General features: G+C 42.6%; 1 protein-coding gene across 1 annotated transcript in view; it reads left to right on the top strand.

Moving 5' to 3' along the window:
• ALDH7A1 (aldehyde dehydrogenase 7 family member A1) overlaps positions 1–27,949 on the top strand; it is a 230,707-nt gene that overhangs the window by 87,286 nt on the left and 115,472 nt on the right. The window contains exons 7-10 of the mRNA XM_069227229.1: positions 1,331–1,375; positions 1,980–2,057; positions 2,892–2,989; positions 21,625–21,666. Of these exons, the coding sequence (XP_069083330.1) occupies positions 1,331–1,375; positions 1,980–2,057; positions 2,892–2,989; positions 21,625–21,666 (263 nt within the window). The remainder of the gene's footprint in view (positions 1–1,330; positions 1,376–1,979; positions 2,058–2,891; positions 2,990–21,624; positions 21,667–27,949) is intronic.

The raw sequence follows: 27,949 nt of genomic DNA, 5'->3' as shown, positions 1-27,949 counted from the left end.
CCTCCCTATGCTATTAGATTCAAGATGCACCTCAACAATGAGGCCTAAAAAGGCCAAAGCCTGTATCGAGTTGCTTTTGTTCTGTCGGAAATGGACCTGACATTTCACGTATGGCTAGACGTTTCAATTGGAGCAGGACCAATTCTGATTATCATATGGCCTTCACCTGTTTGGAGTGGCATAGTGGCAGTGAACAAAAGACTGGAATGCGGCTAGGGTAATTAGTAGTGGCAGAGAGTAATTCCATGCATTGCAGCCATCACCTTTTTGTTTATGTGGAGATCCAGGAGATGGAGGGAAATGTGAAGGTGGGGAAGTGATAACACTGGTTAATGTGTCAAAATGAACCTTGTATGCATGGGAATTTCATTGTTGGGGGATTGGTAAATGGGTGATTAAAAAAAATAGAGGCTCTCTTAATGAACGCTTGTAGATAAGAGTCCATATGTGAGGTTGAAATGGGAGTGGTACTTCATTTTGTTGTTCTTCAGTCTTTTTTAATTCAGTCCAGTTCTGTGAACTTGAGTCATCATTAGATAGAGGGTAATATGGTTGGTTTACAAATTCCATCATGTTTTTGCTTAATCATCAGTCTTTGGAGTTATGGGTTGCTGTTGAGGTCAACAACACAGTTATGTAATCCTATTTGGCTTAATCTATTGATCAGAGTTGGTGAACTAGAGAGGACAACATTTGCACCTAATTATTGTTTTGGCTGTCTAAGAAGGGTGGCTTTGAGTTGAGTGTCTTGACTCTGTTGCTCTGCTGTTAAGAACGGTTTTTACGACACTCCAGAGATGTGGTCGTTGGATTCGAAGGTCTGTCTCCATATTTTTTTAACCCATTTTAATCAAATGACTTAAAAAATTGGGCTGCCCTATCTTTGCTGATAGCTTTTGAAGCGATCATGAACCGATTCATCAGATTGTGAGTATTGTACATAGGATTATTAAATAACTCGAGCCTCTACTGATAGTCAATGGGGAGGTGTATTGAAGGTATTGCATTTTTAATATTGAAGCAAAACCTTGTTGCTTAATTCTGGACTTATTGAATTTTGTAGATCAGCCTTTTGTTGGAGACCATGAGTGATACTTTTACAGTAATACAACAGTGCCATCTTCAACAGTCTAATCAGTTCTGTCTGCTGGGTGTGCGGAGAAAATGGCTGGATCATTTTAAGCATGTACAGTTAGAAGTTTGTGTTTCTGACCACTCCTTTTAATTTGAGTTCGAATGACCGGTTTGAGTGATAAAATTACACTATGTATTAACTTAAACTGAGGCACAAATTTGACTAAAAGCTGATGTATTTTTTTCTTGCATTAAGGAAAGGTGCTCCTACCACTTCACTGACCAGTGTTGCTGTCACAAAGTAAGTCTGGATAGCTACTACTTTTGCCAGTATTTATGTTACATGCTGCCTTAGCATTGTTGTTTGATTGATGACCGCTTAAGGAGGAATTAAATGGAGTGCACTTTTTCTCATTTTTAACTGTATTAGCCCTGAACAGTAATCCTTTAGAACTGTTGTAATTGTAAACTAGACAGGCCAACATAACAAAAACAGAAACGTTCAGTGCCTGCCTAATGCCATCACTGGAAATGATGGGCTGAACCCAGTATGGATTTGCATGCCTTTGTTCAGTACTAAAGAACCAACCCATGAAGTAAATTTTTAAAAACATCCTCAGATTAAGGTAATACATTTAGGACTAATGTTATTTTATTCCCGCCATTCAGGGTCATTTGTGGGATCTCAGAATACCAGCTAAAGAAAATTCATAGGTTGGCAGGAAATATTGTTTGCAGGTGGAACTCTTCTGCTTTGTAGTTTCGGTTTAGTACTGATATGGCAGAAGGCTTGAGTGTACATTCTCACCTCACTTGATTATGTTTGCAAGGATTTTATTTCATTGCTTTCTTAACAGCACTTGGAAGCTATTGTATTGTAACTAGGTAAATGTTTTTTCTTTTAGAATTGTTGCCCAAGTTCTGGAAGACAATAACTTGCCTGGTGCCATATGTTCTTTGACATGTGGGGGAGCTGATATTGGGTGAGTTGATGATCTCTCCGTTTTAAATAGCTGCATTTCCTTATATCTATATCTGTTAAACTGCAAGTCTACCGTCTTATCTGGAGACAAGTGCTTCTTTCAGTAAGCTAGAGCTCTTGCAGCTCGCATAGATGGGCATTTTTGCTTCAAAAGAGACACTTAATTGAAAAAGTGCTTTCTGAACTTTCTTGTATGTGCTCTACAATCCTATGGAAATGTTGTGTGTCTGAGTGTGTTTACCCTCCTCTTCCGAAGATGAGCACTATGCATTTAACAGGAACATAGGTGAGCGGAAACTAGAAAGATTTTAAAAAATGCTGTTCTGAAAAATAATGAATTTTCTCCTGATGTATGTAAGCATAAAGTGGATTGAGTAATATTGAACTGAGAATTTTCCAGATGGAAATGTTCTCATGTTTTATGATGTGTAATCTCTATTTTTTCACAAGACCATTGATTTTTAAAATCAAAATAAAGAAGTGTCATAAAAATTGTTTGGACTACATCAGTTTGTGCACTGAAATATTCAAGAGAAAGCCTATCAGAAAACATTTCTACAGCGCACGGGTGGGTAGTGCATAGCATGGGACATCGTGTCAGTGATTCCCATAACCAAAGCTTAATTTCTGTATGCATGCCAAGCAATCTAAATAATATGTTTAAAATGAGCATGCATCTGGGATCTCGCACACAAAAGTAATAGAAACCAATAACCATTCTGGTGACCATTTGATGGGCACTGCAAAGGCTGGTTGTTGCAAAATGACCATAGTAGTTATGTGTAAATGTCCAGTCGAATGAAGGCAATAACACCACTGATACTGTAATCAACAGGAAAGCGATGGCTAAGGATGAGAGGGTTGATTTGGTGTCTTTCACGGGCAGCACTCAGGTGGGAAAGCAGGTGGCTCTCCTGGTTCAAGAAAGATTTGGTAAGAAAAACTTTTTCGCGTTGTGTAACATTTTAATTAGATAATAAATGTGTTTAAATATTTAAGCTAAAACCTATCTGCTTACAGTTCTTTGTAGAATATGCCTATTAGAAAATGAGTAGAAAGATTCATACATTGATAATTATCACAATAATATATTTTTAAACCACACACTCGGTGGTGAATCTTTTTTGTCCACCAGGACTTTTCGGAATTTTCCAAAAAGGTGGTTGGGATGCATTCCCTTTAACAAAATCTTTTGTAATATCACTGATAAATCAGGAGATCTTGGAGTCTTTCCACACAGAATTTTGAACTTGTATATGGTCATATATTATATAAGTCCACAAAGAGACTTTTTGTGTGTGTGTGTGTGTGTGTGTGTGTGTGTGTGTGTGTGTGTGTTCAAATCCAGTAAACCTATTCACTAAGCCATCAAGCAGTGAGTACAGTTCTTGTTAATGTACAACAGGCAACCGAAATTAAATGTTAATCCTAACGCTTGGAAAGTGGTCTATTAAGAGCAAAGGATCCACTAGGACATCGTAGGCCCATTCATGTTTCCTAACAATAAAGTACAAAAAAACATATTCATTCATTCACTCACTCATTCTGGGGTTCTTTGGATGAAAATGATTGTGCTTCTCACTTTCGCTTATCCTGCTTTGATGTGCATGCAGCTTATCATTGACGTTGACCTATGAGTCAGATGGGAGGTGCCAAAGAGGCAAAGCGAAGTATTTTCCTAGTCCATATTTACCTTTGAAAGGTAGTGAATTAGGTGCATTGCTCTGTGTATGCACACGTCAAGCAATACATGCCTTCTGCAGAGGTCCTAGTCCAGAGTGGGACTGCTGCAGATGTGGTTTAGGTAGGATGTGAGTTGCCCAGCTCTTGTTAAGGACGTTTGTGGATAAGCTGCTGCTGCTAATTAGTCTGTATGCCTTCTAATGATTGTTTCGGTCTTCCTATGAATTTGGAGGAAAGTGTTCTGTTTGTACCAGAAATTACAAGTTATCACAGTGATTTTGTACTCTTAATCCTTGGTTTCATGTCCTTTGGATGTACCCACCTCTACAGTTCCCCGCTGCACAGACTTCACAGAAATGGAAGAGGGCTCATTTATTTTTAGACACTCAATTTTTACCTCAATCAGAACGCACACATTCACTGCAGCAAACCTCAAGTAAATGGGCTCAATGAGTAACTGGGTCCTAGGTCAATAGAAAAGGTAAAAGGTTTTATTACTAAAATTAAAAAAAACAAGGAATGCAGAGTCAGTGTCATGGAGACTCAAGAAATGAAAATATATAGATTGCAAAATCACAGGGCATTTTAAGTCCCAAGTGGGCAGCAAAACCGGGAGAGAAAGGGACCGCATCCCGAGTGGAACTGGAAAATCTTTCTGGCTCACCCCCAAAATCAAGGCTTTTTTGTGCTTTATTTTCACATATTATAGCACAGAAACTCCAGAGTCATTGTGGTATGAGCACACTTATAATTACATCAGCAAATCGAAGTGCATGATAATTAAGCGTTATATTTTCTTAAAACCTAAGCACTAACCCACTACATGAATAATTATTCGGCACTTTCTATGCTAAGGTTGTCCGGATATGGTAGAACAAAATTAGATGCATTAGCAATGATGTGTAATTTGAATGAACAGACCACAGTGAACCAGCTGAAGGTATAATGTTACAAGTTGTGAGTGAGCTGGAGAGAGTTTGATAGCAGAATAAACAGTAACAGTGGAAGTAAACCAGTACATTTCAGTTTGACTTTGTGCTGCAGAATTTGCAAGGAGAAACGTGGGTGGGGGGGGAGAGCATAAATGGCAGGGTTGACTTCCATTTTAGAAAGTCTAATGTTTATACATAAATTGTGGTCTGGTTAACCTCGATTAGAAAACCACACTTCTCCACATAGTAGAGAATTTGTTTCAAAAGCAGTGGTTCCATATTAATGTATACATGTGCATTCAGGGGTGAAAATACATTCTGCATGTTGTCAATGACACAAAATTGAGCTCTGGAATATGTTACACAACAATATCTGGGGCCTTATTTTCCTCACTGAAACATGGTTGAATAAAAGCTCCAATCTGGACCTCAAATCGGCCATTGCCAATGGTTACTCGATCTCTCATGTAGACCTGTAGCAGTTGGAGGAGGGGTATCCATGATTTACAGCTCTAATTTCTTCTGCTATTGCCAGCAGGTTGATTTGCAAAACAAAACTGGGGCTGTAGAATTCACCTTGAAGATCTCAGACAGTTTCACCCTTTCTGGAATTCACGTGTACCGCCCCGCCAAAAACTGACTTTCAGTTTAGCGAGATTTTAGCCTATGCCATTATACCATTTATTTTTACAATATTCTGATTTCATGGTTTTACGGGACTGATAATACATGTTGACCACCCCACAGCTGATTGAGGCAACGTCCGATTTTAATTTGGCTCAAAAGGTTGCTGACTTCACTTGTTGTGGAAAATGCATCACAATTGCACTTTTAAAAACTCATAACAGAAAACAAGCCTTGTCCTCTGCTCCATGGTTCTCTGCAGAACTAAAGGAGGAAAAACGAAAGTGCAAGAAACTTTAAAGAAAGTGAGAAAGCAAATTTTCTGAGGAGTATAAACACAGTTACAAAGATGCACTGAAATGGCTTTGGTGAAACATTAGAAAAGCCAGATCCAGTTTGTTTGCTAAACAAATTGAGGAAGCGGAGAACGTTCCAAGAAACATATTTAAAATCGTAGACTCCTTCCTAAATCCGAGATCAGGTAAACAATCCACATATACTTGCCAAAGATTTGTTGACAGTCTGTCTTGCTTTTTCAATGAAAAAGAACTAAAGCCTAATTCCCAATTTAAAGATAAACTAATGTTTCTCCCAGGTCCTCACAGACACCTCAAGACATCAGACCACAGTTAACCACCTTTGATACAATGTCATTAGAGATTTCTGAGAGAACTATCCTACAATCTAGTTCCGGCTCTATTAGATGTCTGTCCTCCACATATATTCAAGAGCGCAGTGAAGGCTCTTAGTCACCTGATCAGTGACTTGGTCAGATCTTTATTTTATTCCTTTAACCCTGTCCCACAGATTGTAAAGCACATAAAGCTCTGCGGTATCGTCTTTGGCATGTAGTTTCAGACACAGTACTGAACATGACCTGCTCCTCAATTAAGGTTGATCCTTTGAGCGATATAAACACGGCCATCATGACTTTCGAGTCTAATTTTGAATCACCTTAACACAATTGCACCTTTAAAAACTCATAACAGAAAACAAGCCTTGTCCTCTGCTCCATGGTTCTCTGCAGAACTAAAGGAGGAAAAACGAAAGTGCAAGAAATTTCAAAGGAAATGACAATGCAATTTTTCTGCAGAGTATAAACATCATTACAAAGAGACACTGAAACGGCTTAGGATAAACATTAGAAAAGCCAAACCAGTTTCTTTACTAAACAAATTGAGGAAGCAGAGAACGTCCATCCTAAATCCGGGATCAGGTAAACAATGCACCTACTTGACAAACACTTGTTGACAGTCTTTCGTGCTTTTTCCATGAAAAATAACTCAAGACTTATTCCCAATTTAAAGACAGACTAATGTTTCTCCCATGTCCTCACAGACACCACAAGACATCAGACCACAGTTAACCACCTTCGATAGAATGTTATTAGCGCGCCCGGTCCTTAGTAAGTAAACTTACAAGGGGACGCGTATAGGTCGATGAACCTTTTGAATCGCATGGAGTATCCTAGTCATGCAGTGATCACTGAACAATCAACATCAATTGATCAAGATAAAACACTTAAGGAACCACAAAGAAAACCATACTAATCAATAATAACCATCACTTGTGGAAAAGGTTAACAACTTTTATTCCCTATTGGTTTCAATTCTAATCCACTGTTAATTATATCTTTATTAATCAATCTTTATTAGTCAATAAAAAAAAAACATTTCTATCCAAGGAAAAACATGAGCAACAACTCAGATCATAAGTCAATGAATATCAGCATTAATGATGCAATTCAGCAAATTAATTTGTCAGTCATTTGTCACAGTCAACGTCTCCCGTCAGCCTACCTAACCAAGATTAGCATTAGCATGTGGGTCTTCATGCGAAAACAATTTAGTGAAAACATTAATTTGGGGGAAAAAAATCTACCTAAAGAGAAAATCTACAAAACAGCGCAGTTGGTACCTAGAAGAAAAGGCACAAATTGTCAGTCACATTTTCATAGCTACCTATCCAGAATGGATCAGCAACAAGTCAGTCTTTGTCTTCAGTTCATCAATGGACAGCTACTGATCAGGCCTAATGTCAGCACCTCGGACAGCGTCTCCTGACATCACCAACTTTCTCCTCGCAGTTCTGATTTCTCTTCCACTGTCATGACTTTTTATTAGGGTCTCCCAGTCCATCCCACTAATTGCTAATTGGTCAGTCCATCGAAAGTTATGACTTTAACCTATAGTTTTTGTTTACCAAATCTTTATTTTTGCATAAGGCTTATGTCCCATAAAACTGATTGGTTCTTCTTGCGATGAGAACATCATCCGGCTCTTCAGGGAATGAAATTGTTGCATACGAGTCTTTAGTCATTGCCTCTATTGTTCAAGTCCTGGGAAAGTACATTTAGCCTACACTACACAAAATTGTATCAAATTGTCTTCATCATCTCCTGTCCGTTGGTACATTTGCAGAATGTTCTAGCTGAGCCGTCTGAACTCTGAGCGGTTCAAGGCCTCTCCTTCCAGTTACCAGTCCTTTGTGAAGCAATTGATTTCTTCACGTTCAGAGCATGCACGGCCCAGTGAAACCAGGCCTTTAGTCCGGCTAATTTAAGAATATGAATTAATATAAAACATAGGTTATACATTTCATTATGACATATTAGTACACTTTCTTTTACATTTTTCCATCATTTTGCATCTGTTAATACATACGGTGACCACTCCCCGAGGGCACATTTTCGAGCACACATTATTTTTCTACAATTAATTTCTCTATGCAGTTCTCTCATTAGTAAACACACATTAATCATTAGTAAATTTCTTAAATTAACATCTGCTTCATCACTGTCATTAGAGATTTCTGAGAGGACTACCCTACAGTTTAGGTCTGGCACTCCATGAGATGTCTGTCCTCCACATAGAATCAAGCGAGCAGCGAATGCTAATAATCCCCAGATCAATGACTTGTTTGATCTTTCTTTAGAACCTGAACCGTTCCCACAAAAAGGGAAAAAAGCAATGGTGTTTCTTTGCTGAAAAAAATAAACTCTGACCCTCCAAACCCAAGTAACCATAGGCCAATCTCCCTACTTCCGGCAATGAGGAAAAAAGCTTAAAACTTGGGAAAATGGACAAAGTTTATAGTTGAAAATAATTGTTTGGATTCAGCACAGAATCGGCACTCCTTGAAGTAACAGACTTCATTAAGACTCCTCTCAAATTGCGAAAAAAATCAATATTGGTCCTACTTGACCAAATAGGACTAATATTGATTTCTTTTTTTTTTTTTTTTTTCAGCGATCTAGACAATTCTGTGCCAGACAATTTTCAGAGCTGCCTTCTGGCAGTGGCAGACTAGGTTTTCTAGAACAGTCTCTGACGAAACTTTGAAAAGTCAGAGATCCTAGTCTTTGGCACCTCCTCCCTGCTGGATATGGAAGAATTTGGCAGTCCGAGCTGGGTATTTCTCCCCTAACTCGACCCCCCCCCCCCCCCGCTCCTACCTCCATGGTCAAAAACTTGGGTGTCCATAATTTACACCTCACTGTCCTTTAAACCGCAAGTCAGTGCTACGATCGGAACATGCTTTGCAATACTGAAATCTCTCCGGAAAATATTTAAATTTCTACTAGCAAGCACTCGCAAATCCATCAGTCATGTCCTAATAACATCCTGGCTGGATTATGCTAACGTTCTGCTCCTCAAGAACTGGTGAATGGACTACAACAGGTCCACATCACCACGGCTTGCCTGGTCCTGAATATCCCAAAATAGAATTCAATTCGAAAGGGGCTAAAAATACTCCACTGCCTTATCAGCCAAATAATTAAATTCAAGGCACTTTTATTCACCTTTAGAGCTGTGAACTTGACAGGCCGAGCTACATTCAGAACAAGGTTAAAAGATCCCATCCTCACAAACATTTGTTAGTTGGCCCAAGGATACAGAGAGCTGGAGGCTGGGCCTTCTCCTATCTGGCACCCAAATTGCATAACTCGCTTCCTGATTATATCAGGAATTTACCTACAGGACCATGTTTAAAGCCCAGTTAAAAACCCACCTTTTTAAAGAATTGTGAATGCTCCCTCTGTCTGTTCTCAAATAGTCTAACTAGTCCTCATGCTTACTTATATCCTCAGTTGGCGCCAAGGTGCTCCTGCTGCAGCAGCTGTCACAGTCTATAAAACCATGTCTTTCATTTGTTCATTCATACCGATGAAGAGGTGTGTTAACAGATTAAAAAAGGACAGTGCACTTATGGTTCATTCATCTATATGATTACATTTATTTCTCATAGTGCCTTTTGATTATTATGTCAAATGGTTATCCAGCTAACTTTGTGTGCAATGTGATTTCCACTGTTTGTCACTGGCCAAAGGTTGTGTGATGACGTTTTCAATGGTGTCCTCATTATTCTAAGTAAGTAGTTAAAACAAAATAACTAGCCTAGGTTTCATCACGGTATATTAGTTTGTATGTCTGGCCTGCTAATGTTTTTGCAATTATTCCTCAGAAGAATCTATTAAATCTGAAAGGACACTGACACCAATTTAAATAAATCCTGTCTGCCATGTGGTTTATTGAGGCATTAAGAGAGAGAAGCCTTGACTAAATACTACATAACCAGTTTTCAGAAATGGCTGTCTAGTATTTGTGTCACTCTGATGTTCATCAGGCAGAGGCCTCAAAATGCTAGGTCTCAAAACAGACCACTGCTTGCGAGGCAGTGGGACTGGTCTAAGATTCCCAGGTCCGTGCTTGGCTATCTGCTCTAGGCAATGTTTTTTCTATGCATTCTAGGCCCTAATGTCTTAGTTAGCTCATTATAAAACAGGCCTAAATTTTCCAGAATGAGAAATGACCTAGCTGTCATACAGAAATTTCAATTCTATTAAGGACACGGATGTGAGGGTTATGCTTTAACTTCTTTTGCTTTATTATGCAGCAGCCATTTCATTAAACGTTAAAGTAAAACTACCATTCCAAAGAAGCTTTGGGAATGGACCAAAACATCAACATCGACGACAAGAGGATGAATGTAACAAAAATGGGGGATTTTGCAGTGCGCTCTGCTGTTCTGTTATGCTGTGGCGTCACTGTTGAGAGTTTCGCAGGCTGTGATGAGGGATGCAGGGCTGCTTCTAGTCACAGTGAAATCTGTTTGCTGATGCTGAGTTTAAGGCAGCAGTGCTTGGAGGACAAGCCCCTTGCTAAAGAATGGATAGCTTTGTTGCCTACCTGAGGTGTCTGCTCTTGTTTCTTCTTTCAGTAGTCTGTTTTTCTTACCCAGGAGCATTTTATTCTTAGAGTGTTCTGATTAGAGTAGTTGTCTAGGTTGTATATCAAGGGACTATTTTTGTCTTTGCTTTCAGCGCCCTATGGGAGTTAATGTTTTTTGCTAGTTTTTGATCTTTCTGCTGCGTGTTTCTCTGTCCCGCTACCCTGTACTATTTACTCCCCTGCTTCCGAAGACCCGTCATCCTCCTCCCATTTCGGCTCCATTGCGCATGGGCGTCGACTCCATCTTAGATTGTTTTTTTTCCGCCATCGGGTTCGGACGTGTTCCTTTTCGCTCCGTGTTTCGGGTCGGAAAGTTAGTTAGAATCTCGGAAAAATCGTCGGTATTGTTTGCGTTCGGTATCGGGTTAGTTACAACAGATCGACACCTACTTTTGAAGAGCTCCGGTGGCCCTTCGGGGTTTTTTTTTCGATCCCCCCCCGTCGGGGCCTGGTCGGCCCGGCCACGTGTCTCTTCAAGGCTGATCGAACTGACCCCATTCCGCTTCTGCCCAAAATGGCATAACAAGTATCCATATACAGATCAGCATCTGGTCTGTAACTTGTGTTTGTCGCCGGAACACAAGGAAGATACTTGTGAAGCCTGTTGAGCGTTTCGGTCCAGGAAGACACTAAGAGACCGAAGAGCAAGGAGACTGCAAATGGCGTCGGCGCCGACAGGACAAGAGCGTTTCGAGGAGGAGGAAGAAACATTCTCCATCCAGGAATCAGACTCGGATGTGATCGATCCCGAAGAAACGGCGAAAACCGTGAGTAAGACGTCAAAACACAAAACTCACGAAAAAAACACTAAAGCCCAGGGGACGCCACCGCCAACAGGCCATGGCTTAACCCGGAAAATAGGTGACCGATCATCGGCACCGAAAAAGGGCACGCTGGGGGCGAAGTCATCCGACTCCGGTCGAGATACTGCCACACAGCAATCTCTGGCTCGAGATAGTGGCTCCGTGCAGGTCCGGCACCGAGATAGCGGCACCGAAATGGGTCGGCACAGAGAGACCACGACGCCGAAAGTAAAGAAGGTGTCATCGGAACCGAAAAAAGCAGCCGAAAAGGTTTCGATACCGAAACATCCGGCCTCGGAACCGAAAACAAGTTCCTACACTGAGGAACAAGGACTGTCCACACAAATGAAGACACATAGATTTGGACAGGAATTGGAAACAATAGAGTCAGACTATACACAAAGAAGGCTCCATATCCAAAAAGAAACAGGGAAGATCAGTACTCTCCCTCCCATTAAAATGAAACGCAAACTTGCCTTTCAGGAAAAAGACAAGCAGCCACAGGCAAAGGTGGCTAAACAAGTAACCCTGCCACCATCTCCACAATGCTCTCCGCAACCATCACCGGTAGCCACTCCACCAATGATGCAATCCCCAACTCATACAGGAATGAGTCAAGATGACCCTGACACATGGGACCTTTATGACGCACCAGTGTCAGATAATAGTCCTGAATGTTATCCAGCTAGAACGTCGCCACCAGAGGATAGTACAGCCTATGCGCAGGTGGTGTCGAGAGCAGCGGCATTTCATAATGTCAGCCTGCATGCTGAGCCCATTGAAGACGACTTTCTTTTTAACACACTGTCGTCCACACACAGCCAGTATCAAAGTCTTCCTATGCTACCCAGAATGCTGAAACACTCCAAACAAGTGTTTGAAGAGCCTGTAAAAGGAAGGGCCATTACTCCAAGAGTGGAGAAAAAATATAAACCGCCACCAACAGACCCCGTGTACATCACACAACAGCTAACACCGGACTCAGTTGTAGTAGGGGCAGCACGCAAAAGAGCGAACTCACATACTTCAGGAGATGCACCACCTCCAGATAAAGAAAGTAGAAAATTCGACGCAGCAGGCAAAAGGGTGGCGGCACAGGCAGCAAACCAGTGGCGTATTGCCAATTCACAGGCTTTGTTGGCCAGATACGATAGGGCCCATTGGGACGAAATGCAACACTTTATAGAACATTTGCCCAAGGAGTTCCAAAAGAGAGCGTAGCAGGTAGTAGAAGAAGGACAGAGTATCTCCAACAATCAGATACGGTTAGCAATGGATGCTGCAGACACAGCTGCTAGAACTGTCAACACAGCAGTAACAATAAGGAGACATGCATGGCTGCGTACATCAGGATTTAAACCAGAAATACAGCAAGCTGTGCTGAATATGCCATTCAACGGACAGCAGTTGTTTGGGCCGGAGGTGGACACTGCGATCGAAAAACTTAAAAAAAGACACTGACACAGCCAAAGCCATGGGCGCACTCTACTCCCCACAGGACAGAGGCACATTTCGAAAAACACAGTTTAGAGGGGGGTTTCGAGGACAAAGCACAGAACCCACAACCTCCCAAACAAGACCCACTTACCAGAGCCAGTATCAGCGGGGAAGTTTTCGGGGACAATATAGAGGTGGACAATTCCAAAAGAATAGAGTAAAGTTCCAAAGTCCAAAAACTCCTCAAAACAAGCAGTGACTTCCAAGTCACACATCCCCAACACATAACATCTGTGGGGGGGGGGGGGGGGGGGAGAGACTAACCAAGTTTTACAAACATTGGGAGGAAATAACAACAGACACTTGGGTCTTAGAAATTATCCAGGATGGTTATTGCATAGAATTTATCGAATTCCCTCCAAACATTCCACCGAAAACACACAATATGTCAAAACAACATATAAATCTTCTAGGACTAGAAGTTTAAGCATTGCTCCAAAAAGAAGCAATAGAGTTAGTACCAAAACAAGAACTAAACACAGGAGTTTACTCACTGTACTTTCTGATATCCAAAAAAGACAAAACTCTAAGACCCATACTAGATCTCAGAATAGTAAATACATACATCAAATCAGACCATTTTCACATGGTTACATTACAAGAAGTAATCCCACTTCTCAAACAACAAGACTACATGACAACACTGGATCTAAAGGATGCATATTTCCATATACCAATACATCCTTCACACAAGAAGTACCTATGGTTTGTATTCCAAGGGATACATTACCAATTCAAGGTGTTGCCATTCGGAATAACAGCTGCGCCAAGAGTTTTTACAAAGTGCCTGGCAGTCGTAGCTGCACATATCGGAAGGCAGCAAATACATGTGTTCCCGTACCTAGACGATTGGTTAATCAAAACCAACACGCTAGAAAAGTGTTCACAACACACAAAGTATGTCATAGAAACCCTCCACAAACTAGGTTTCTCAATCAACTACACAAAGTCACACCTTATGCCGTGTCAAACACAGCAATACTTAGGGGCGACAATCAACACAGCAAAAGGGATTGCCACTCCAAGTCCACAAAGGGTTCAGGCATTTCACAATGTAATACAGGCCATGTATCCAAAACAAAAAATACAAGTCAAAATGGTGATGAAACTCCTAGGCATGATGTCCTCATGCATAGCCATTGTCCCAAACGCAAGGTTGCACATGCGGCCCTTACAACAGTGCCTAGCATCACAGTGGTCACAGGCACAGGGTCAACTTCTAGATCTGGTGTTGGTAGACCGCCAAACATACACCTCGCTTCAATGGTGGAACAGTATAAATTTAAACAAAGGGCGGCCTTTCCAAGACCCAGTGGCACAATATGTAATAACGACAGATGCCTCCATGATAGGGTGGGGAGCACACCTCAATCAATACAGCATCCAAGGACAATGGGACACTCACCAAAAACAGTTTCGCATAAATCAGTTAGAACTATTGGCAGTATTTCTAGCGCTGAAAGCATTTCAACCCATAATAAGCAACAAACACATTCTTGTCAAAACAGACAACATGACAACGATGTATTACCTAAACAAACAGGGAGGGACACACTCAACACAGTTGTGTCTCCTGGCACAAAGAATATGGCATTGGGCGATTCACAACCACATTCGCCTAATAGCACAATTTATTCCAGGAATTCAGAATCCGTTAGCAGAAAATCTCTCTCGGGATTCACCCCCAAATACTGAATACTTCCAGAGTTGGGGAACACCACAAATAGATCTATTTGCAACAAAGGAAAACGCAAAATGCCAAAACTTCGCATCCAAGATCAGTCTCAGGGCAATGCATTATGGATGAGTTGGTCAGGGATATTTGCTTACGCTTTCCCCCTCTCCCACTCCTTCCATATCTAGTAAACAAGTTGAGTCAAAACAAACTCAAACTCATACTAATAGCGCCAACATGGGCAAGACAACCTTGGTACACAACACTACTAGACCTTTCAGTAGTGCCTCATGTCAAACTACCAAACATACCAGATCTGTTTACGCAACACAAACAACAGATCAGACACCCAAATCCAGCATCGCTGAATCTAGCAATCTGGCTCCTGAAGTCCGAGAGTTCGGACACTTAGACCTTACACATGAATGTATGGAGGTCATAAAACAAGCTAGGAAACCTACCACTAGACATTGCTATGCAAATAAGTGGAAAAGATTTGTTTTACTGCCATAATAATCAAATTCAACCCTTACACGCATCTGCCAAAGACATCGTAGGATACTTACTACATTTGCAAAAGTCAAAGCTAGCTTTTTCTTCCATTAAGATACATCTTACAGCAATTTCAGCTTACCTGCAAATTACGCACTCAACTTCTCTATATAGGATACCAGTCATAAAAGCATTTATGGAAGGTCTAAAGAGAATTATACCACCAAGAACACCACCAGTTCCTTCATGGAACCTCAACATTGTCTTAACACGACTCATGGGTCCACCTTTTGAGCCCATGCACTCTTGTGAAATGCAATACTTAACATGGAAAGTTGCATTTTTAATTGCCATCACATCTTTAAGAAGAGTAAGTGAGATTCAAGCATTTACCATACAAGAACCATTTATTCAAATACACAAGCATAAAGTAGTTCTACAGACAAATCCTAAATTTTTACCAAAAGTCATATCACCGTTCCACTTAAATCAAACAGTAGAATTACCAGTGTTCTTCCCCAGCCAGACTCTGTAGCTGAAAGAGCACTACATACATTAGACATCAAAAGAGCGTTAATGTACTATATTGACAGAACAAAACTAATTCGAAAAACAAAACAATTATTTATTGCTTTCCAAAAACCTCATACAGGAAATCCAATTTCTAAACAAGGCATTGCTAGATGGATAGTTAAGTGCATTCAAACCTGTTATCTTAAAGCAAAAAGAGAACTGCCTATTACACCAAAGGCACACTCAACTAGAAAGAAAGGTGCTACCATGGCCTTTCTAGGAAATATTCCAATGACCGAAATATGTAAGGCAGCTACATGGTCTACGCCTCATACATTTACCAATCACTACTGTGTAGATGTGCTAACGGCACAACAAGCCACAGTAGGCCAAGCAGTACTACGAACATTGTTTCAAACAACTTCAACTCCTACAGGCTGAACCACCGCTTTTGGGGAGATAACTGCTTACTAGTCTATGCACAGCATGTGTATCTGCAGCTACACATGCCATCGAACGGAAAATGTCACTTACCCAGTGTACATCTGTTCGTGGCATTAGTCGCTGCAGATTCACATGCGCCCACCCGCCTCCCCGGGAGCCTGTAGCCGTTTAGAAGTTGATCTTGAACATCTGTATATCTGTAAATATATTACTTTAAACTACATTATGTACATTACTCCATTGCATGGGCACTATTACTAGCATACACAACTCCTACCTCACCCTCTGCGGGGGAAAACAATCTAAGATGGAGTTGACGCCCATGCGCAATGGAGGTGAAATGGGAGGAGTCCCTCGGTCTCGTGACTCGAAAAGACTTCTTCGAAGAAAAACAACTTGTAACACTCCGAGCCCAACACCAGATGGCGGGATGTGCACAGCATGTGAATCTGCAGCGACTAATGCCACGAACAGATGTGTGTGTGTGTGTGTGTGTGTGTGTATATATATATGTATATGTATATATGTGTGTGTGTATATTTAATTTACCCAACTAAAAAGGGCATGTACTATCTTAGAAAAGAAAAGAAAAAAATTCCAAAATACATACATGTAGATAAGCATCAATCTTGGAATGGCTTTTCCTAAATAGAAAACCAATTGCAAAACGGACAGGAGTGTGTCCACATGCGTGAAAATGCATCATGATGTATATGGTTCACTGGTGGCAAGTTTGGCATGTTAATGCAAATGAAAAAGGTCTTGGCAAAGGTAGTAGCTTGGCATTTTAGAGCAGAGGCCGGTTTGTTTGCCAGTACTTGTTTTCTGGATGGCCTTCACTTACCTACATGATGTTGTAATGACTGGTGTTATTCCATAGACAAGGTTAAACCACATCCGTCTTCCTCCCATATGCCGCATGTATGTCGTCAGTAGGTTGTCTCCGACTAGGAACGCATTGATACTTGTGCTGTACTTAGAGTTGATGCCCACACTCAGTGGATCGAGCCAGTCACATTGGAAGCTGTGAATGGCACAACCAGTTATAACAGTCACAGAACTTCTGAGGTGCTGTGTTGTCAGGATTCAGTGTGTTTCCAGATGCCCTAAATCTTTAGCCATATCCTGCAGACAACAGGAGAGCGGCATGGGCATGGTAGTGTTGTTAGTGGACAGCATTCAGAGAAGTAAAGACAGAAGTAGGCAAGTGGCCACATCATGGTAACTGCTACCACTTTGAGGTGCCAAATAAAAAGGAAGTGACCATCTACCAAGTCGTAACTTTTTTTCCAGCTGTACTTTAGCTTCTTTTGACAGCTGTTTGGATGGGGTGCTATGCAAATTTTCAGCAGGTAGGGAATGGGGAAGAGATTGAAATGGCAGGTCATGTTGTTCTTATCTAGGCACCCATTGGGCACCGCATACCTATTCACTCAAAACAGGCCTATTGAAAGCCCTATCAGAAGATGGTATGGGGCTTGGGACTGTTTTGGCTTCAGCCTCTCCCCTAACCTGGATTCATTCTGATTGGGTTACTGGGCTGAAATTAGCAGGTTCGTATCTAGAGACATGCTACTGTGATTTTCGCACAAGCAGTATGTGTGTGGCTTGTGAAGGGGATTAAATGTAAAGTGCCCCTCAGAAGTGTGCAGTCTACAGAACTTTGATGCCCCCTTCCATTTCACATAGACATCGGGCATGAAGTGACTTATCTGTCAGTGTGTTTTAATTTCTGTTCCTGCAACTGCAGTAGCAAATGTTTCAGTAATGCGCGTTTGTGTTGGGGACAGTGCTCTAGTGCCCTCAGTGCACTAGCCCCACAGTGTATCAGTCTCCAACTTCTGTTACTTTCAGTCCCTCCCTCATTCAACATTGTCTAAATGGGCAGCAGGAGTTAATGGAGTATGTGTGGTGCATGCAGCAATGGCATGTAGCAATGGCAATGACAACACTGGCTTCCTTCTGAGAAAACCCAGACCGGTGATGTGAATTGGAGGACGCTTTCAGATATTCTAGGGATTCCTGGCCTCTTGGCAGTGGGCCAGAGAGAGTGATAAGTGTTTAGAAGAGAAGACAGCAGGTCCCATTGAAGTCAAGGAGTATCCCCCCTGCTTACCTCTTCCTAGCCCTTTTTTCTCTGAGAGGGCTGTGCCCCACAGGTTGAGTGGTAGCTGAATGGGACAGCCTCCATATCTTTTGTTCCCTTGTTTTCAGTTTCTTCTGGAAAGAGACTCTGAAGACCTCAGAACCCTCCTGATAATTATCTGAACAAAGACCATGACTGAAGTTACAAATGTGCAGAATTGCCCAGAAACAATCACAGAAGTGTCCTGCTGGAATAAACACAGCTTCTCTACAATTAGGGTTAAAGATTAAACAGAAACGTCCAGTCAGTGTGCCACAATTTCTTTATCAGACGCCTGTTGCTCTACACCAGTGGAGACTGGGAGACTACTTGGTGCGCCAGTGTTGGAGTAAGGATTGCCTTCTCCCTTTTCCAGGTTTGAGACCATTCACTTTGGGGGACTCAGCAAGTCCAACAAGAGAGGTGGCTTGAGTCCTGCTTCAAGGACCAAGCTGAATAACTGCTTTTGAGGGGAGGTTATTTGCAAGAGGAAGATGCTGCTATGAAGATGAGATGTGACGCAACCCAGTTATTCAACTCAGTGAGGACGAGAGGTATTGGGAGAGACCTGCATCAAGTTCTGAAAGAAGTTATATAGTGCCATAAAGCAGTCAGTTGCTGGAGAAGCAGACCGATGTTGCTGTTGGAACACATGAGAAAGGCTTACAAACACCCACAAAAAGACTGAAGCTTCACAAAGACATTACTGCTGTGACCCGTGTGGGCACCTAACTATTTAGGTATGGATTGTGAATGAGCCAGAGGAAGAATCCCAAGCTGTAAGACTGCCAAGGCCACAAGCATTGTAACTTCGACATATCCTTTTCTTCACCGCTGCTGGTGCTAATGCTTCTGACCTGATCTACAGGCATCGACGTTACAGGTGCGAGAGCTTAAACTCCTCGGCTGGACTGGAGAGTGCCAGCATCTTCTCAGTTCTGTGGGCCATGCAAGCTGTATACCACCATAGCGGTGTGCCCAATGTTCCCTTACAGAGACACTGACAGACACGACTGTGACATGAGCTTAGGATGGGGGGGGATGGGTATTGTGACATTGGACCCAGGCAGGAGGTGGGAGAGCGGATGGAAACTATTGGGTCTAACGAGTGACTGTAAAGTAAAATTTAGCTACACGGGTCAACCATATTGCCCCAGAGATTTCCCACCACTAGGCCAACTGGCCAAGTTACTTTCACTACCAGACAATGTCCCCTTGAACAACATGAATACTCTATCAGTATCCCAAAGAATTGTCCTCTCTTAATATTCCAGTGTCTTAGTTGTGGTAATAGCAATAAAGTACTTTCCTTTTTATAAACCAGAGTACTTCTTGGACAGTGATTTGTTAACGTATGTAAGCTCTTGTTTGTGCTGTATCTCTAACCCCTCAACACCTCCCTAAGTAATCCTTGGAGAGTTTGACTTTGCTACCCAGGGAGTCAAGTGCTAAAGAAGTATACTTGGTAACTGGTTTTGTGCCCAGTAGTAGGGTTAAGCCCCAGGTCATCAGTGGAAAGTATCTCTGATTCTGACGTAGAGAGTCCAGGAACCCCTTAATGCCACTGGATCCCCCCACCCCAAAAAAACATAATCCCCAAGTGATGCAGCTAACGTGATAATCTGTGGTTGGCTCACACGTCTCTTGGGTTCCCGAGTGCAGGGATCAGCCTAATATTGCTATGAACACTGCCTGTGGCTTCCAACAATAGGACTTTGAATCCCTAGACATACACATGATGACAAATGGGTTCTCACATGCATATGGTGCCGTCCTGGGAAAGGGGTTTTGCCTCCTCACCAGTGCAGTGTATGGTAGCAGCACATATGCAGAGATGTGAGGGAAGTGCTTCCCTTGTGTCCCATCATTATTTTTTATTAAATGATTTTCCTGGTTGGTCCGCTAGATGAACTGTTCACGTCAAGCGCACCTCAAAGGTAATACTTCAACGGTTTGTCAAGCGCAATCAGGCAGCTAAGGCAGCACTTAACACCTTTCGTGAATATTATTATGTGGAGGGTGAAACAGCGACTATTTGTGGAGTCTCCCTTTCTTCTGGCAAACAATAAGGGTACTCTGCAGACCTTCTCAGCGTCCCGTCTTGACAAGTTTCCAACATTGTTTCCTAGATGATCTGCCTAAATTATCTGCTACGGACCTCAAGCCTTGCATGTGAGGCCTTTCTATTTCTAACTGTACTTTCCGTGCAGTAAAAATGGCGCCACCCCAAAGAATGTACAGATGTTTTGAACTACATCCTCAGTCTGGCAGAAAAGGGAAAGGTGGTGGAAGTATGTAGCTTTGATATAAACAAGCATTAGCAAAACAATTAGGTCTGGCTTTGTACTGGAGGAAATGTTTAATAATAGTTGGCCAACTTTCTGTGTGATACCCCATACCCCGCAGCAGTCCTACAAAGAAAATCAAATAATAAAGCAGTATCTTTGGCTACAGCAATATGGTGCCTGGGGGTACGGCCCCTTTGCTGAACAGAGTTAAGCTTTACCTTCAGAGATGAGTGTTATATCAAAATGACATTTGTGTTGTAAGTGGGGGACTTTAGAAGCATATACTGTAATATATACCATAGTTGATACTTCTGTTTGAATTGCGACCCATAGGTGAAATGTATACCTACCATGTATTTTTTTTATTGTTGATGAAACAATGTGTGGCATAAATGTGGTTTCCCAAAACAGTAAAAGAAGGCGGGCATTTTATTAAGACGGATTTGCGTGAGCACATTTGTTGCGAAAGTGGAAGTCTGTGTTTTACAATATAAAAGTGGTATATGTTCATGTATGAAATAATACCAGAATGTTAGTTGCAAATGATGGTATGTTTAATAATGTGGCAAACAAGGGCAGTATTTGTGTAGCATCTTCACTGTGAATTAAATAAGTACCCCCAACAATGATGTTATGACAGCAAACTAAAGTGAGCACACTAAGGCTATTAGCGAATAACATTGCAGCTATTTCATGTAAACCACACCAACTTTCTAAATCACACCACTTACCCACAGTTAAAATGTCACCATGCTAACAAAGCGAACATGTCTGAGACCTACTTTGGCATTTACTTGTCACATCGCATTTGCAGTCTAACAAAAGAATTACATTACCAAAACCCAATAAGGACTCAAATGGGACTTAGTAACCATCCACGAAATATTTGTCCTTGTTAGACAGACCATCCACGCAATGATTAACCATGAAAAATGCATGAATGTTAATGGCTCAAATGAGCTGACCAAAAGCCCCTCTTTTCTCTTAGTTCTTATTGTAAACCTTTGAAAGATGGAGGACTTGAGGCCATTGCAACAGCTAATGCCTTGTATTGCAAGACTTAAAAAGTGAATCGCTGGAGTTTCCATTGCTGGTGTGAAAGGTAGCTGCTGTTATGCAGCAGTCAGTTGATGATGGCAGCCTGACTTTTGTATATGTTTATTTATGTCAGATCTGAAATGTATTATATTTCAATTGTAGTTTGTGTCTGTCTCATTTACTGCTCTCTCTATGCTGACTTTTTTTCTCCTTGCATTGCCAGGAAGAAAGTTACTGGAGCTGGGAGGAAACAATGCCATTATTGGTAAAGCTGATGAATTATTTTTTCTTTGAAGATTGCAATCAGTCACAGTAGTAATTATTGAAAATACTTTACAAATGCGTCTGTTAGAAACAGAAGGTGCGGTGAAGAAGGCTAAAACCATTGAAGCTCCAGGTTGTGTTGTCTATTCTGTCTCAGTTGGTACTCCAACCTGAACCAGCTATAAGGGGTCACAAACAAGTTTGGGGAATCTGATTTCCCTAAGAAGCCTTGCATAGATGTTGAGCAAAACAACCTGTCAAGTGTAACATAATGATACAAACAAATTGTCATTGCTGCCTTTTGTATTAAAATTGAAAAGCAGTAAACTTTGTAGGGCGGCTGGAGGATTTCTAACTTGCCAAGACCCACGGGGAAAGGGTCAATTTCTCCTCTGCTAAACGCAATGCCCAGTGCGTCCCGCCCGCCATGTATGAGACAGGGATTTGGGGCTATCGTAACTCCTCCAACTTGAGGAATACTGTATTTGCTGGAGGTTTTTGTACTCGCCGTCTAGCTCTAACTAAATCCTGCATTCAGAGCTAAATTTTCAATACATACTGGATAAGGTAAATTTAGCACCCTTCTTACAGGTTAGTGTGTAGGTTAACCCAGAAGCGTCATTATGTAGCGATATCATCATAGATTACTTCAGCCTGGACAAGGGACGCACAATCCCCTGGCTGGACTACATCACAAAAATCTTCTGTTCTCTGGGACTGCCCTTTCTATTCACTACCCCTTTAGGCATTAATAAAGATGACAAATTAAGGGTCAAGCGCCGCTTAGAATTCAGTGATGTAAAAAGGCTGAAAACCAAATGATCGAAAAGCACTGTGCTGAATTTGTATAGATCCTTTGCTTCTCCATAACCCTGCCCTTTACCTATCTTCAGACTTCACGAATTCGGAGAGCTCTCCCCTCTTTGGTTTTCAGAGCAGGCACTGTTTGGCAGCTTCTGTGCTTTGTAGGTGAAGCCAGCACCCCTGAGAGGTCCAGCTCCACATTGCCCCTGCAATGCCTCTGCAGAGCAAAACTTTCTCTGTATCTATAAACGTGGTGTCCCTATGTCCTATCCGGAGCCATTTACCCATCACCACCATGATGTTGACACAAGATTTACTATATTTTATTTAAACCCAGGCTCTTGCCTGGATCATCAACGTATTTCTTTAGTGCAATTCTAGCCAAAAGTAGGGATCACTCCACATTGTCAAAAACAACCTTAAAGTCAGCAAATAATGAGAGAGGATGCTGAGTTGTGAACAATTAATGCATTGTGATGCAGTGTTCTTTAAATAGGCGAGATTTCAGCTCTTTCCTATAGTAGAGCAACATTGGGGCTGTAGTGATGGAAATGGGAATGTTGTTCCACATCCTGGGTCTATAGATAAATAGGGTCTATTGCCTTGTTCTTTTCTTTTTTTTATACTTTTTAGTCTACATTCTCATGGTGAGCTTGTCTGTAAGACAACTAGGAGGTGCTGGTGATTTGTAAATGATGCATCTGATTTTGAAGATGGTCTGAGCTGGCCAGGGGAGCCAGTGGAGTTTCATCAGGGTAGGGTTGATGTGATATCCAGCTCCAACCCAGAGTCCTGTTGCAGATTTGGAGTCGATGTCCCTTTATGAGATAACCAAGGCGAGGCCCCTGTCTTGGAAGTACTCCCAGGCAGTAACACTACTTCAATGATATAGTACTCCTGAAGGTGGCAAACTTATTTGGGTCAGATTTGGACTTTTTTAATGGCCTTCAAAACATTTGTATGATGACAATCATAATGAGGACACAGGTAATTTATTCTCCCTGTGATTGCACTGGCCTGTATTTTTATTAACAAAATGACAGTGGCCTAGAACGTTTACTGAGACAGAGTTGGACTCTCTGCTTGGGCCCCTTACAAAGGAGAGTGCCTCTTTGTGTTGAAAGCACATTAATGTAGTAAGGCAAAGGGTCTTCTCACCTGCCAGTTTGGCTTTGGGGTCCAGGAAAAAAAAACATCCTTTAAAATCCAAACAATCAAAAACCCATTTAGTGGCAAAACAATGTAATAGAAATACAATTACTCAAAAATAAGATCCTCAGCCAGAGTAAAATGTTTGATATTAATGTATTTATATTTTAAGTGGTTCCCTTATGAATCCATGTTGGGCCACATAGGAGTAATATAATAGCACAGAGCAGACGAAGGTAGAGGGGAAGCAGGACCTGGAAATGGATACAAAAAAAAAACGCAGGCGTGGCAATGGGTTCACACAAAAATGTAGACAAGAGAGGGAGGGTAAATAAACTAATTTGTAAATTTCAATACATTTTACCAAAGTTTTACTGCTTGATTATGTTGAGAATTATCTTTACTTGGAAGAATAAAATGAACAAAAACATCACTACCATTATCTTCCCCCTTACTTCACCCGCTGCTCCTCCCATGTCTGCTGTGTTTGTCAGCCTTGATGAGCTGTGATAAGACACCCTGCAAACAGATCACCAAAGTATATTTCAGGTAGTCCAGGTTCTGTGCTCTCTGGCCTGCCTGTCTCTGATTGGGTTGCCACTTCTTCCTGTTAGATCATGTTGGAACTTCCAGTATGTTTGAAACCTATCAGGGCAGTAGATATTTATGTTGTATTTCATAAGGTACTCCTGTAAAATATGCCACTGCCTACTAAACTCCTGCTCCATACTCTGTGCCGTTTGCAAACGTTTTTCCATGAGAGCCACCAAACTTACTGTAACAAGAATTCACCTTTAAGGAGCTTTGATGAATCCCAGTTAACCAGTATATGTTTCGTTGCCAGAGTTGGATGGAATCTCATTTTGCCTTTGCTGGTATACTGTGGACATGTTTCCTAAGGACATCCCACTAGTATACCCTCAAACATTCTGCCAACCATGACCATGTTGCTTCTTTGATTACATCTAGTACCTCTTCCCAGAATTCTGTCAGTTGGGGCAGGTTCACAGTATATGTGCCAGAGTTCCTTTCTCTCCTCAGCCACTCAACATTTACTGCTTGTGGTCTTGTGGAGAATATGGAAGCCTTTCCACTGTGTAGTACCAACAGTATAGGATTTTATATAAGTCAGTGCTTCCTCTGCATGTCAGGAAAAGTTAGTTGCTATAAAACGTATTTCCTTCAGTTGGTCCTGGCTGAGTACGATTCCTTTATCTCTAATGCTTTTATGTATCTGAATTGTTTGTCCTCCTTGTTATGTCTTGGAGAATGTTTGCATTGGTCTGCCACCTCTCACACTGAGTGAGTTTCCATGTGGTTCATAATTTTACTTTAAAGAACTGCATACAGAGACTAATCTTTAAGTAACAACAATACTCTGTCTTGGGCAAACCAAAGCCATCCATAACCTGTTCCAATAGCTTTATTCTGTTCACTTAGGCTCAGCCACCTCCCTCCTGCCACTGCACAAAGTTAGCCTTGTGTGAGATGTTAATTTCCCCACAATGACATAAACATGGAAGGGAAAGATATTAGACCACCCGTTAAGGTTTAAGTAGATGCTGTCCCATACCCTAAGTGCCACCCCGGTGATGACTCATATATGTATGTATAACCATTCAGCAGTTATAGATAGTTATTGCAAGTAACTAACATGTGCCCTAAGGGAACTATAACTTGCGTCCCCACCACGTGCAGAATTCTCATCAATAATGTTACTGCAGATGTTTCAGCAATATTGTCAGTTAAGTTATAAATGATGTCGGGAGTGCTGTAAGATCTGGGGTAATTAGCAATGCATAGCAAGGGCATGAGTTTATAGTTATTTGAATTAACTAACTGCTGACTTTCTATAGTTTTATCCAGTTTGCAAAGTGAGCCTAACTATAACGTCCCTGTAAACGTAATTTTTTTTAAAGTGAATTTGTATGGTTTATTAACGTTAATTAAAATGCCCATCACATTGCAGGTGGGGGGGTGTTAGACGCATTGCCTGGCCTGGAATTGTGCTGCCCTCACCCAATCTAGCTGCCCCTCCTCTCTGCCATCCATTGTCCAGGTCAATGCCCCTGCTCCCTCTTTACAGCCCTGGGTGGCTGTTGTTCTGCCACTGCCCTTCCTGCTTGCCCTGAACAGTTGGCTTGCTTCCCCATTCCACCTCCTCCCTACCCTTTGTTGTCTGAGTCCATGCACCAGGCCGCTTCCTCCTGCCCTGCATGGTCCGATGTGCTGCTGCTGTCCTCCATTTATCTTGATGTCCCTCCCCATTCCTCCTGCCCTACATTGCCCAATTTTATGCCTCATCATTGCCCTTCTGCTTACCCTCTATGCTTAGCTCGCTGCCCCTACCCTCCTTCCTCCTGGCCTCTGATGTCCGTGTGCTTGCCCCTTTCCCTTGTTTTGGCTCACCGTGTTCCATGGACCTGCCACTGCCACTGCCCCTCCTATCAACTGAGTGTTCTGTTGAGCTCCCACTGCCCCTCCCACCTGCCTATCATGGTCAGATGACTGATGCCTATCCCAGCCACCACAACCCTGCCTGTCCGAGTTCCATGCCCCTATCCACTCCCTCCTGTCATCCTTGGTCCACTTTGCTTCCACACCCTTCTGCCCTCCATACTCTGTTGAACTGCAACTCCTCCTCCGGCCTACCCTGCGTGGTCTGTTGTGAAGCTCTTTTCCTGCTCTCTTGCCTGTGTCCAGGTCCCTACCTATGCCTGCAATCCTCCATGGTCCTTTGTGCATGCCTGTGCCCCCTCCCTCTTGACCACCATGGCTGTTTTGCTACCACTAATAGTCCCGCTTGCTATGTATGGCTTTCGGTGCTGCCACAGCCCCTCCCACATGCCCTTGTGGTCAGCTTGCTGCCTCTGACACCCTACCACATTCTCTCTTTTGCCGGTGTGTATGTCATTATAGGCTCATTGTTGCCTTCGATGGTGTGTTGTGCTTCCATTGTTGATCTTGTCGACCCTCCATGGTCAGCTTGCTGCCCCAGCCCAGCCCCCTGGCCCCCTGTCCTCCTTTTTTCCATGTGCAGGCCCCTATCCCCTCCCTCCTGGCTTATCTGGTACGTTGTCGTGCCCCTGCCCCTTCCCTCCTACCCTTCAGGGTCTGTTATGCTGCAACTGTCCCTTCTGTCTGTTGGGTGTGATCATCTTGCTGCTCTTGCCTCTTTCCCCTCTGCTCTCTGTTGTTCATGTGCATGGCCTTATCCCCTCCCTATTGCTTTCCATGGTCCGTTATGCTGCACTGCCGCCCTGCTTGCCTTGCATAAAGAACTTCCGACCCATCTCGCTGCCACCATACATTTCCCCCCCCCCCCCCCCACACACACACAAAAATTACTGGAGCAATAAACGCACAACTATGGAATTTCATTGAGACCAACAACTTCCCGGACAGCTCCCAGTCTGGCTCCTGCAGCAACCACAGCATAGAGACAGCCCTCGTGGCAGCCACCAATGACATCTAATTACTCCTAGACTGCGGCCACACTGCAACACTCTTACTCCTCGACCTCTCAGCAGCATTCAACATGGTCTCCCACAGCACTCTGCGCACCAGACTCCACGAAATAGGAATCCGCGGAAGAACCCTGGAATGGATCCACTCCTTCCTCTCCGGGAGGACGCAGAGGGTTAGAATCCCACCCTACACTTGCAGACCCACAGGAGTCAACTGCGGAGTCCCCCAAGGATCCTCACTGAGTCCCACACTGTTCATCTTATACATGGTCCCCTCTTGCTGCCATCATCAGAAGCCATGATATGAACATTGTGTCATATGCCAATGACACATAACTCATCATTTCCCTCGCCGAAGGCTGGGACACGGCCAAAAGGATCTTACACTTAGGAATGGAAGCCCTCGCCACATAGATCAGAGAAAGCTGCCTCAAGCTCAACTCCGACAATACTGAGCTCATCATCTTCGGAAACGCCACCTCAGCTTGGGGCGACTCCTGGTGGCCCACATACCTCAACACTCCCACATGCCCCGCACCGACTGAGCATGCCCGCATCCTTGACTCCTCCCTATCCATGACCCGCAAGGTAAACTGTCGCTTCCTCTGCTGACACACACTCCGCAAACTTCAGAAGATCTTCAGATGGATCCCAGTAGGCTGTTGCAGGACAGTCACCCACGCCTTAGTCACTAGCAAGCTCGACTACGGCAACACCCTCTACGCCGGCACCTCAACTAGGAACATCAAAAAACTGCAAGTCATCCAGAACGCCACTGCCAGACTCATTCTAGACCTCTCTCGCTGAGAACACATCGCCCAACACCTGAGGACCCTCCACTGGCTACCGGTCGAGAAGCGAATC

This window comes from Pleurodeles waltl, chromosome 1_1 (assembly GCF_031143425.1).
Source record: "Pleurodeles waltl isolate 20211129_DDA chromosome 1_1, aPleWal1.hap1.20221129, whole genome shotgun sequence".
Taxonomy (NCBI): domain Eukaryota; kingdom Metazoa; phylum Chordata; class Amphibia; order Caudata; family Salamandridae; genus Pleurodeles; species Pleurodeles waltl.
The sequence above is the reverse complement of the archived record's forward strand: the minus strand, read 5'-3'. Positions and strand labels throughout refer to the sequence as shown.